The sequence below is a fragment of the Anser brachyrhynchus genome (assembly GCF_964034855.1).
Source record: "Anser brachyrhynchus genome assembly, chromosome: 4".
Lineage (NCBI taxonomy): Eukaryota > Metazoa > Chordata > Aves > Anseriformes > Anatidae > Anser > Anser brachyrhynchus.
In genome coordinates this window covers 78,569,067-78,582,015 of record NC_137698.1, presented here as the reverse complement: position 1 = coordinate 78,582,015, position 12,949 = coordinate 78,569,067, and the positions used below count along the sequence as shown (strand labels likewise).

General features: G+C 45.6%; 1 protein-coding gene across 3 annotated transcripts in view; it reads left to right on the top strand.

The window, feature by feature from the left end:
* The window catches only part of ZNF638 (zinc finger protein 638), a 54,616-nt gene that overhangs the window by 16,273 nt on the left and 25,394 nt on the right, over nt 1-12,949 (top strand). For 2 of the 3 annotated variants that reach the window (XM_080590625.1, XM_080590623.1), the window contains exons 3-10: nt 5,141-5,202; nt 5,483-5,521; nt 8,032-8,336; nt 9,784-10,124; nt 11,130-11,276; nt 11,647-11,778; nt 12,081-12,139; nt 12,307-12,350. In XM_080590625.1, coding sequence (XP_080446751.1) covers nt 5,141-5,202; nt 5,483-5,521; nt 8,032-8,336; nt 9,784-10,124; nt 11,130-11,276; nt 11,647-11,778; nt 12,081-12,139; nt 12,307-12,350 — 1,129 coding nt within the window. The remainder of the gene's footprint in view (nt 1-5,140; nt 5,203-5,482; nt 5,522-8,031; nt 8,337-9,783; nt 10,125-11,129; nt 11,277-11,646; nt 11,779-12,080; nt 12,140-12,306; nt 12,351-12,949) is intronic. The other variant, XM_080590624.1, reaches the window with a different exon arrangement.

Here is a 12,949-nt window from a genome sequence, read left to right as displayed (position 1 = left end):
GAACAATTAAGATGGAGACAGCTGTATTGGGGACTTCAGAGTAAAAATAAGTGTTTGAGCACTTTCACATTGGAAGCGCTGACGGCCAGGAAGAAATGCAGCTGCTCGGGCAGATTACAAAACTTAAAGGGAAGCGTGATGTAAGATAAAAATGTCTAAAATTGAACAGGGCAACAAATCTGCGTTTGTGTTCATAATTGGGCACAGTACTTTGGAAAAGTGCCATCTGTTTAAATGTGAATTATTCAGTAGCTTGCTTACTGATTCTTGCTAAAACCCAGTAAATGTTTTTACTAAAAACTTACTGACAAATCAGCTCATTTTTTTGGGGGAGACTTAGATCTACAATTCCTCGTTTTAATGGCACTCGGTGTAGCTGTGTTCTCCAGGCTCCCTGAGCCAGCTGCACCTTTTCTCCTTCTCATGACAGCTTCTAGCTCCAGCATACGTTAACTTGATTCTGAATATTTTTTAGTAATGTACACGAGCTGCTGAGTACTCAGTACACACCGCTTTGGGGCAAGCCACATTCAAACAATGATGTTTCAAAATAACAAGATGAATTAGTGGGTTTTTTTTCTTCCCATACTGCAAAAAAAATAAAAGTCTGTTCGAGAACTGTTAGCGTTGTACATTTGTGAATTCTAAAGAATGAAAAAGTCCTCCCGCGTTCAGTTTTACGGTTTGGGTTTACAAATAAAGCTGCTGTCCGCTGTGTGTCGGTTATGTGGCTGGAGGTGACCTTAGACGCTCAGTTTTGCCTTTACGCTTGTGCTGGGTGGCGCAGAGGAAGCGGTGAAGAAGCCCCTTGGAACTGGAAGGTGAGCGATGGTGAAGCGACGGAGCAGAAACCTACAGCCTCGCGTGGCGTGAGCTGCGCTAGGACAGGGGTGTTCCACGGGGGACAGAGAGGCGGTTTGCCACGATGTCGTCAAAGGTTAGTTCAAAAATAACGGGATAAATTCGCAGAGGCCGTCCTCCGAGGGCCGTGCCTCTGATGGCTCCAGAAGTCCCGGCCTGCAGCCGCCTGTACGCGGGAGGTGAGTTCTGGGCAGGCGGCTCTGCCGCGCCTGCTCCTCCTCCGGCCGCTGCCGCGAGCCCTGCGAGAAGAGGCACTCGGTGAGCGAGGTTGCCTTTGGTCTCGTCTCCCCAGCACGCCTTGGGGGGAACCTGCGCCTTCAGGAGCTGTGCTAGGCCCGAATGGTGAGGCACGGGGACGGCCCAGCTGTGGCGGGCGGTTTGGGAGCGCTGCATTACGAACAGATGCCTTTGTACAGTGGCAAATTGGAAAGATTGGACGTCTTCGGGAAGGAAGGAGACGAGCGAAGAGGATAGCTTGAAACAAGGGTGGATGACGAGTTACGAAGAGGATGAAAGATGAAGAAAACCTTGACTTTATCCAACGCTTGAAGGGACTGAACATCTGAAAACCAGACTGTGGTGTTAAGATAATGGATTTCACAGCCAGAGTGTTCATGTGATGCGCTTTTTTTTTTTATTTGTAGATTCTTTTAATCCAGCCTTGTGCAGAAGTACAGACTCGGCTAGGGTTCGTTTTCTTGCCAAGGCTGACACAGAAGCTGCGCTGCCTCTCGGAAGAGAACTCGAGCGGGTTACCTGATGTCGCGTTATTGGACTGACAGAACTGCAGCTGGCTGCCGGCCCCGGCTGCTGCTCCTGGAGGGGCTGCGGGGCTGCAGGGGCTGTCGGTGGCTCAGGCGTGCTGTCTGCATCATCTCAGCCCTCTCGCCCTCGTTCTTCCAGCGTTCCTCTCCCGTAACGGTAGTGAAACTCAGCCAGGGCTTTGTTTTGGCTTGGAGTTGAAAAATGCTTCTGCTGTTCCCCAAAGCATCCGATCAGTTCTCCCTGTGGTTTTTATTTTCTTACGTATTTAACTTTGCTTAATTAGTGAGGTCTGATGGAATAAAGCTGAAACGGCCTTGAGAGGTCTGCGGTGTTCCAAAATCATCCAGGGTTGTGCGCTGAGTGCAGCTCATACCGCTCAGCCTGTACGTGCATTTTATAGTTCTTTTGTAATCCGAGAAGAACCCTGCACACCTCTTCGGCAGCGCTATTTATATGGATTTGAAGGTGGCGTTGTGCTGAGGCTCTGCTCAGAAGTCAGGAGTTACAACGTCTTCCATCTGCGTGGCACAGCCACTGAGGTTGCTGTTGGAAAAAGCATTTCATAAGCCCTGCGGCGTTGTCAGAAGGCATGTGCTGGAGAAGGTGGGCCTTTTGGCTTTAAAAATGGATTTGGCAAGTCAGTTGATTCTGAGACGACTTGTGGACCCGGGAGGTGTTTTTAGAAGTGTGTGTGTGTCCTGCGGTGGTTTTTCAGGGAAGAATTATTTTGTCCTTGGTTAGATGCGATCTCACCTCGGTGTTCTCTGCTTTCAAATGTATTTCCAACCTCCCCGACGCATGAAAACGTTCTGTGAATACTTCACAGAGCAGCTTCGCTTTCAGCTGGAAATTGTGGTTGTACTGCAGCAGTAAGGTGTGGTTTCTCTGTCTTCAAACACGTCGTTTCGGAACAGAGCACGGCTGTGACGGTAGCGGCAGCAGGGATCGGTTTTACTGGAAGCCCTGTGCCGATGAGTAGAGCACCACGTTACAGGGTTGCTCTCCAGCTGAAACAGATTTAAAGCGAGGGTCCTGGACCAGACGACTTCCAGAGGTCCCCTCCGCCCTTAACCGGTCTGTGTAGCGGTGCCTTGGGCTTTAACCTGCGTACGGTCCTGCGGGCTCGGGGTTCCCCACAACGGGAGTTGGGCTTGTGGTTACATTGCTGATGTGGAGGGACAAAACACGGTCCCGGTCCCTTTTGCTCCGGGTGTTTCTGTAACTGGTGCTGGGCTGGCACAAGTACCCTGAGACCTGCGGGTCCCGCGGGGTTAGGTAACGGCAATAGAGCTGTGCGCCCCCAGCCAGCGTGGCTTCGTGGTGCAGCGCTGCTGCTGTACGAAGCTGGCTGAGGGCTTCCTCGTGCCGGGAATGATCCGTCTGGGGGAAGGATCCATCCGGTGGGACGGGCTCGCCAGAGGGACCGGAATCTTTCCGAAGACTGAGAAGGGCGAGGAATTAAGGAGGAGGAATATGCATAAATCGAGGCTGCTGCGATTATACGAAACGCAAGAGGGCATTGGCATAATGAAGACTTGAAGAAGAGAAGAATGTAGGTTTTGTGAGGGAGGAGAATATCTCGTTGTAGGCCTGCCAACCTCCTTAGTGCCCGCTGGACCAGGAGCTAAAGACCCGGGGAAGCAGAACGGCCTCCGCCGGCCCTCGCGGGCACTGGGTGCGCTTTCTTCCTTCGGGACCGCGGAAGCGGGGCATCTGAAGCCCCATTGCCTTTTGTTTCCAGCAGCTAATTTGTTTTAGCCCTTAAGTGACAGTTTTTCCAATCTAACTTTAAGACTGTGGACAAATAGCATTCTTACGGATGGCATCGCTCAGTAATAGCGTGTTACGAGGACGCAAATAGCTCGTCGTGGGGAATTGCTTGTTCTTTTCACTTGTACGCGTGCCGTGTGCTTCCTGCGCACGCAGCTCTGCAGCTGCGTTGTCCTAGAGCCTGCAAGGTGTTTTAGCTGCACTTAAACTCTTTGTTTGCCGTGGTCCAACTAGGGAGGCTGCTGCAGAAGGGCTTGTGAGTAACGTCTTCTGCCGGTACTCGGACAGCGGGAATGTTTGTGGTGTCCTGAGATGGTTAAGCAGTGTGTCTGTTCCTTCAGGACGTGGAAATAAGTCTTGTGCTTCAAATAGGTTGTATTTTCTGTAGAAACGTGTGCGGAATAAATAGTTGGGGTAGCTCTCTTGTAGCAGATTTTAGTGCGGGCAGGCTGGGGGTGTAAGCGCAAGGAGCGGCTGTTTTCACCGTGTCCTCTGGGCTGGCAAAACGCACAAAGCTAACCGTGGCCGCATTAATTCCTCCCACCTCACGTGCTGTGAGTAAGCCATCACCAGCTTTTCTTTGAACCACTGCGTTCAGCGTTTTTTCCAATAAACAAGAGATACTGCTCGCTAAATGTTTTATAACCTTTTATGTTATAAACCAGCACGTGCTTTCAGAAGGATCATGTAATTTCAGAACAGCAAGGTGTTTTATAAAGCTTGGCCTCTCAGTTGCATTATTCAGCCATTATTGTATCTGAAATACTGAAGCAGCAGGAAGTCGGCCTTTAGGGAGCCTTAGTGATTGTCACGACGATGTGGTACCCTACTGACACGCTCCCTACCGGTGTGGTACCCTACTGACACGCTCCCTACCGACGTGGTACCGCACCATTTCAGAGCAGTCAGTAGCTCTTGAAGAGCAAGCTAACCGGAGCAGTTGCTTCCACTCGTGCATCAGTTTAGTCCAGTATTACTCGTGTGACTGTGAGAACAGCCTTGGTGCATAGCTTCCTGTAGGGGAGCTAAGTTTGTGGTTGCCCTTAACCCTGTGCGTAAGCAGTTCTCGGGTCTGAGGTCTCGCGTTGTACTTGTGGATCAGTCTAATGCCCGTCCCATCAGCTGTTCCCCAAATAAGGCTTCCGTTAGGCTTTTTGGGTGTAGAAATTCACGGCGGGTGACGAGATTCATTGGGCTTTTGAATGACCTTTAGTTGTAACGTGCTATTAGGAGTGATTGTGCTCGAAGCACTGGTAAGTCGTGCTTCCATGGAAATGATACTTGGCTTGCAGATGCCACGTTATGTCAGGTTCTCTGCTTTATTCAGCTTAATTTGCTGTGTGCGTGTTCATGCAGCCTGACAACTCGTGAAGACCGCTAATGGCTTTCCTGTTTTTGAGTATAGCCAGCTCCTGGATCAACCCTTTGTGTTAGAGATGTGGTGCCAGCGGCGCACGGTGTTGATGGAAATAACAGATTAATGTAATGCGATGCATTTTGTACAGTTTCCACTTAAATTCATCCGTGTTCTGTAGCAGCCTTCCATAATCATTAAGCATTTCCATCGTTTGCGTAAGGAGCGGTAATCTGAAGTGAGAAATGTGACCTCGACAGCAGATAATTTGTTAGTACCGTTTGCTAGCAATGGAAGGTAAAGTATGACAGCGCTGCAGTACGGGTTGTGGTCAAATGCTAACGTTTTCCGTGCTAATCGAACTTCTGTGGCTGTCTTCTCTCCAACTAGGACTGGATTCTGCACCAGAACACCCCTTCCCACATTGAGAGCTGCCGCCAGTTGCGTCAACAGTAAGGAATTTGTTTAAAAAGTTCATTTAGTCTAAAAAGTGCTTTCTGTGCATGCACGCGGTCCCTCAAACCATGCTGGCTGGATTTCCGTGGTTCAGATTGTCAGTATCTGAGCACTGTTCTAAATTCGTTTTAGACTATTAGGTGAAAGAAAGTGGCACGCGGTGCTGCTGGTGTCCTGAACGGGAGCTTAGCTCTGTAACAGCTGCTGCGTGTTAGACCAGAGCTGTGCCCAGATGTAGCTCTCTTCACTGACGGTCGTGTTTTTCACATTTAACAGATACCCCGACTGGAACCCCGAGTCTCGTTCTTCGAAGAGGTAACTGCTTTTTGGCTACAGCTTGTGTTTAATTTGTTACTGTTATAAGTATTTGGTAATTAATGCGATTGATTTTCCTGCTTTGTTCACTGACAAGCCGTATTGGCGGCCTCCTTGCCTTTTTGTTGTAAAATGGTGTGGGGCGTTGGCGTGGTTTTTGCCCTAAATTCTTTGAGAAGGTGAGTGGCACGGTGTCCCGAGTTCTTTCACAAGAATGAGAGCAAGCTGTAGGGAAGTGGGAAGGCTGGCACTGTCAGCAGCGTCGCCGTGGGCATTTCTCATAGCCATGCCTCAGTCGGTCGTGATCAAACTGAGGGATTTCCAACTTGTAGACTTAAGCTTTTTTTCCAGTTAAGCCACTCCTGTTAGCAGCTTGAAGTCTATTTGACAGTAGGCTTGCCCGTGCTGGCTCCTTATTCCCCAGACTTTTTCGCCCATAGATCCCTTGGGAAGCTATGGGATCCCAGGCTGAAAAAGCAGTGGAATTGATGAACTCACGTCTCTTCTGCTTAAAACTTTTTATGTTTATGTTTTTTAAAAACACACCCTGCAGACTAATTCTGCTTGAATCTCAGCGAGATTAAATTATTTTATTGCTTCAATGTTTGTACCTACTCCAACTTTAACACAAACAGGAATGATAGGACTTTCATTTTTGCTGGCTTGTCCTGTGACTCCCCATTAATTAGACATACTTCGTGGGAAGCTGACTATTAGCTGGAAGAAAAGAAAGCTGAAAATGTAGGTCAGGTTAATTTGCGGAGTGTATCCAAGGTCACTCCATGTTAATAAACAAAGAGCAGTATAATGTTAGAGGGAATAAAACAAACTTTTGAAGCTTTCATGGAGAGTAATTATATTTTAAAACTTCCAACTGAAATTGCTGCAGAGCTGCAAGTGCTGCTGCTGTTGTACACACCGGGGATAAAGGGAACTGCCCCGAACTGGAGGAGCTCAATAAACCGGGCAAACATTTCCTAGCACTTCGAGAGTGATCTGTGCTTGCAGGTGGGGCAAGAGTTGGCTTTTTGGGTGGTGCTTCCTTGAGTCCTTGCTGATGACAGCACGTCTGCAGCTGCAGAGTCAGAGCACAGCTGCAGGCACCGACGGCCGGGCTGTGGGAGCAGGCTCAGGGCAAGGCGGATGAACTCGCTCGGTGCCGTAACCCCCCGGTAGACGGCTTTGTGCTGTTTTATTTTTATAAATGGCTTTGTTTTGCTAATGCATTCAACCATTTCTATTGAGCACAGGAGTAACAGGATTAATGTGGCTTTTTCATGGTGTTTGAAGGTTGCTAATTAAATACCGCTGTCGGACGTGCCGTGCAGGACGCGTTGGAGCATCATTTAGGGGACTGGAGGTTTTTCAGCCGACCTCAGCTAGCTGCTGGCCAGAGGGGTCTTGTCGGCCCCTTCTCCAGTCTGCCAGGGGCAGCCCTCTCTCCTGAACCTGTTCCATCTCAGAGGAACTTGGCCTCTAAAGCAGTGATAGTAAGGCTGGGCGTGGTGACTCAGTAAGTGCTCTTGCTCTGGCTTGCCTTTAACAAACTTAGGAGCCCGTCAGTTGGCATGCGTCGGTCATGTTGTGCTAAGACTTCTGCGTTTTGGTTGACCAGCATATTCTCTTCCCTGTGGGTCTAGGTGTGCTGGGCATGCACGCCATGTCAGTCATTTCCCGCTGTGTCTCTTAGTTTTGGTGCTGAAATTACCGGTGGGATTCTGCTCTTTGTTCTGAGCTGAAGGGCGTGCTACATCAGCGACTTTTTGTAACGTGAGATCTCTCGGGCACCGTCTGCTCTACCTGGCTTTGAGTTCTGGGGCAGGCGGGGGATGTTTGTCATCGCAGGGTTCAGTACGGGCTGAAAAATTGCCAAGTGGCAGGCCAGCATGCTACGGCCGAGCACTTATCCTAGCTTACCTTAAGTATTTTGGATAATTTAGAATATACTCAGCGCGTTTTCAAGGTTTTCTCTCTTACTCCTGTGATCTGTTCAGTCCTCTAAGAGGACTGTTGCTGCGATGGATCTCATCCCATGTTCTTTGTCAGCTTGACGTCTCTCGATAGCAGAAGGATGCATTAGATGTGTATTTAAGTAGTTCCGTGGAACCCGTCTTTCAGTCTCAGTCAGTCTTACAGATGTCACGGTGCAAGGTTGCTACCTTCCCAAGTAAATTTGGAAGAAGCAGGGAAAGTATCTTTCTTCATTACTCTTTTATGTATTCTTTTCCTATTTCTGTTCATTTTTCATAGCCCTGCATCTTGTAACTTCAGAGTTTTCTTTACGGCTTTCTCTCCATGCAGGTATTTCTCTCCCACTCACTTCTTTTCAGTTCTGTCTATTTAATATTGGTGACGTGGTTACTACAGAAATAGAAGCATGTTTGTTAATAAATTAGGCTCTAAGCATTGTTGATTTTTTTTTTTAATTTCTCCAGAAAGCCTGTTTGAACAGACTGAGGTTATTTATTTTCTGCTGTGTCGGAACTCATTGAATGCCTTTATTCTGATAGAAACGCTGGTGACAGAAAAGAAAACCAGACCCCGAAGCGCCGCTCCAACTCTGCCAGTCCCAGCCCCAGGCGATCGAGGGTCGCAGGCTCCAGCTATGTTCTCCGGCGGTCGCGATCGCGATCCAGGAGCCCCGGCCGCTTCAGGCCAACAAGACCGAGAAGTCGAAGCCCACGGCAGATGCGACGGCTCAGCCCTAGACACAGGTCAAGGTCACCACAGCGGTCAAGAAATCTGCTGAGAACAAGCCCGCGACCTCCGAGGTCTTCCAGTAATGACTGGTCCAGGAGGGCAACCCGATCTCAAGGTACAGGGTGGATGCCACTTATTTAAATGCAATGTTACGCATTCACATTGAAGCTTCCTTTAATTTCAGGAAGACAGAGTTGATTTCTAGAGGTTTATCTGTCATTTTTCACAGCAAATTTCTGTTTTTAAAAACGACTTCTCCTTTTGCTGTTGCTTTGTGAGGAGTGTGCTTAGCAGAAAACAGGCATTCAGAAAGATACAAAGTCTTCCTTGCCTAGCGTCAGAAACTGTTTAACGGTTCCAAATCACTGCTGAACAACTCTCTTTTCTGAGTGTTTGCTCAGTTTTTAAGCCAGTAAAGATAGTTAAGAATTGAAAACAAGTGAGGATGCTTTCTTGTTCAGCATCAAAAAAAGAAATTTTGCAAACGTGCAGTATAGATGTGGAGAAAGAAAAACAGATGCTCAGAAACTGCATTGAATGGAGGTGGAATTTACGAGGAAAAGGTGAAGTTTTCATAAATAATTTAGTTGACATAAGGGCGTGGTACCTGAAAGCCTTTCAGCGAAACATACTTCATAACATTTTGTTGTACCACTTTGTGACTCTTCAGTCAGCTCATTTCCTCCAGTTTGGTGTTCTAGGAAATTCTGAGTAAACTCAGTTCCTTGTAGTTAATTCTGAGTTCAGTCTCTGCCTGAAATACAAGTATGTTTGGAGGGTTTTGTTCCTTTTTAAATTTTGAAGAGAGAAACAAAGGAATTTTAAAGGGTCCATTCTTTTTTCTTTGATCTGTGTACTGTGCCTTTGTTGTTTGTGTGCTTTAAGGAAATTAAGAGCAAGGGAGCTCTTATGGGAAGGAAGCTAGGTGAAGAGTTGTGAAGGGACAGGCATTTTCAAAGAGATATTTATAACAGTAAAATACCATTCTAATGTAGTAGAATAGGTAGAAGAGGCAATTGATAACCAAAATATAAATTTTTCACTGATCTCCGCAAAAAGAAAGCATATGGGAAATTAAAAGTTGTATCAGATTGTTAAAGAGCAATTCAAAACAGCACATTCATCTGTAGGACAAAGTGATAAAGAGCAAGACAGTAAAGGATACTGAGTTTAGCAGAGGGCATCAATCCAAAAAGCACTGCAGTGCATCAGTATGTGAAAGATCAAAGACTTGAAAAGTTGTTTTCTTTTTTTATGTTCCCTGACATGCAAAATTATGCAGTCGTTCCTCGCTCAGCCATTAGGCTTCTTGCAGATGATATTGCCGATGTCACGCCAGCCTAACTAAAAATGTCAGGTTATACAACAGCACAGTGAAAATAGTACAGAGGTTTATTATTTATAGGCCACCTCTGCTAGAGTGTGGGTAAGGTTCTCTGACTTCAGCAGGTTGCAGGGTTGAGTCAGGAATAGGTAACGGAACTGTAGAAACCAGAACAGCAGTGTAGGTGAGGGCTCTTAAAAACAAACGAAAACGGGTTTGTTTTCCCTTCCCCTCACAGACAGAAAGGCAGCTTTGGAGGCAGTAGTGAAAAGTTTAGGACCTGGCTTTGTAGCGGAGTTCAATAAGCATAAATCACTTCAAGCAGCTGGGCTAGGATCCTCGGGATCGGGAAAATCACCACCCTCTCATGGACTCCTAGGGAAGATGCCTGGAAATATGAAGAAGCCACTGAAAACAAGTGTTTCACCGAAGGCTGCGAAGAAGGACATGCTTTCTCTGCCTGGGTCAAGTTCGTCATCTCCTGAAAGTGACGATTCGCCCCAAGACAAAGAAATGGAAGAGGATGAGGAAGACTTACCTGCAGGAAGCAGCGGGCCTCGTCCTTCTCCTTACAATAGGGTGAGTTTCTCAGTATTTTTCTCTGTGATTGTGAGTATTTGCTTTGTATCTCATTGCGGGGGGATTGTGTGTAGAAGGATTAACCGTTCTCTTTGCTGATCCTGTGCAATAGGGAGTGCTGTGTTAATGCAGCTTCGTGCTAAGTACCACAGCAAGCACTTGGTAACAGATGGGAAGCGCTACAGAAGGGTTGGTTACAGCAGCAGAAAGAAATTCCAATTAAGCTTGGGGCCTTGTGCTGCTGTGCGCTTGTTTGTATAAATGGTGCGTGATGAGCTCTGCTGGAAGGTGCTACCGTGTAAGTATAAGCAAAGGGTAGGAGGCAGAAAGTATTCATTTTCCTGTCGTGCACAGAAGGTGAGGCAGAGGAACTTCTTACTCCTCTTGTGAGAAGGATCTTAAGCCAGTGCCGACTTAGTCCATCGTATTGACCATTGGGATCTCTCGGACACGCTGCGCCTATAAACCAGGACACGCTGCACCTATAAACCAGACTTTTGTTCTAGTTACTGTTGGGTATCTGTGGTAGAGGCAGTTGTCCTTGGTAGCTCCTAGCCTCTAAATGATAAGGGAAGAGAACACTGCCTGCTGGTACTGAAGGCTAATAGCATTGAAAGGAAGGTGGTGGAGTTGGGCAACTCTTTACCCATATAGCCTAGACAGCTGGAGTTACGCAGATTTTTAATACTTAGTAAAAACAAGACGGTTGTACACTGTTACTTGATAATCCTCTGCGACGGCACCTAATAATCTGAAGGTTATTTTTGTCTCTGCTCGTGGTAGGGGGTTGGAACTAGATGATCTTTAAGGGCCCTTCCAACTCGGGCCATTCTGTGATTGGAATTACGGATCTGCCCTTGTGTTAAAGAGCAAAAGCCTCAAAACACCTCAGTGAGCTAAGCAGTCGGTCTACTCTGGGGCAGTTTCTATTGCAGATTGTCTTTCCTTCGTTGTACTGGACTTAACATGGAAGTTGTTTATTTTTGTTCTATTTTTAATTTGTAGCTGTTGAGGGAGGAATTGCTGAACTGTGGGACAGTCCTTCAAATATCTGATTTACCTGATGATGGCTTTTCTGATCAGGATATTAAAAAAATTGTTCAGCCATTTGGCAAAGTTAGCGATCTCATTGTACTTCGCTCTAGGAACGAGGTAAGTTTTCCAGTAGAACGTGTTTGTGTGAGAATGCAAAAGAAATTGTCAAGCAATAAAACCTGTAGTATCTGTAACCGCAACTTGTCCTTTTGGATAAGGCTTCCTAAGCAGGTTGTCGTTAAAGATCACATAAGTAACCTTGGAATAGCTGGGAGTGTTAATTTTATAATGCTACCTGAGTCTTAATTGTTCGAGGAGGTAGGTTCCCTTTTATGTAATACTGCAGTCTAAACTTTTCTGCCAAATTCCCATGAACTTAGGGAGCACACACAGTTCTGTCGTGAGCAGATTTTCTAAAGAAAAATTGCAGAAAATTGCATCTTGTACCTACAATACAAGTAAAGACTGAAAGTGCCGTTTATTTTAGGCCTACTTGGAAATGAACTACAAAGAAGCAGTGATAGCAGCTGTGAAATACGGTGAAACTGTGCCAGTGCTGGTGAATGGGAAACGGGTGAAAATAAGCATAGCAGAAAAGCCAAAAGTATCTCCTGGCCAGGTAAGCAGTATGTTGGTGAATAACATATTTTGTGTGTAGCTTGGAATTTTAATCCAAAAACCAATGTTCTTAAAGAAAAATATTTAGTTGTTTTAGTTGATAATTTTTTAATTGCTTTTCATAAACACAAGTCAAAATACATATGAAAATCCCCTTGTGAATTTCAGATTTGAGCTTTCTGTTTTTCTTGGTTCAGATTGCTAACTGTGAATGGTATCAGTTTAACAAACAGTGAAAGATGCGACCTATACAATACAAAGTGTAAGTGATGCAATAAAAGTTCTTCTTTCTGTCTGCTTTAGGCCAAAATGAACATCAAAAAAAGGACTCGGATTGTTAAAAAAGTTGCTCCGAGTACAAAGTAAGTGCTGCCATTACATCCCTTAATGTCACTGATAACCATTGGAAACCAGATGTGCTCATACCTGTGTGTTCTACTGGTATGGAACTTTTTAAGCTATTTTGATATCCGTGAATTGTCTTTGAATCTGATTTTTCTTTATTTTTTTCCCCATCTGCTCATAATAGGAAACATCAGAACACCACCACTAAGACAACTAAATCCGTTACAGGTGAGGCTTTGACTACTTTGTATCTGATGATACCTTCACTATTGCCTTTGCTCTTCATTCCCATTTCTTTGTTTTTATGAGTGCTTTATTTAATAGTGACCAAAAGCAAGTCCAGAGAGGTATGAGAAAGCAATGAGCTTTTTGTGGTCTTTTTCATGTAACCTGGCTGCCTTGAGAAACACCCGTCAAGCAGCAATAATAATAATAATAATAAAGACCCATGCTGATACTCTGTAATTTTAAATGTTTGCCCCTATCTATTCATGATACGTGTGGTGTTTTATCCTCCATGAAATTTGTGTAATTCTTTTAGTTGCCTTTGATATAATACATTTAACATTGCCTTTTGCAGTTAGTGCTAGTGCTTCTCAGTGTCTTATTATCCTTATACATTCAAGTTGCTTTTAAATTTATGCCCTGGTCATCTAAGGATCCAGACAGAAATTATTTCAGTTAGTATCGTTACTTAGTCTGGCAGAAACACCTGTATGTCATGCTTTTTAGTACTTTACTGAAAAAAAGGACAGACTGTGGCAAATACACGAGAAGCCAACGAGATTTTACATTTTACATTTACAATTTACGAGATTTTACATTTT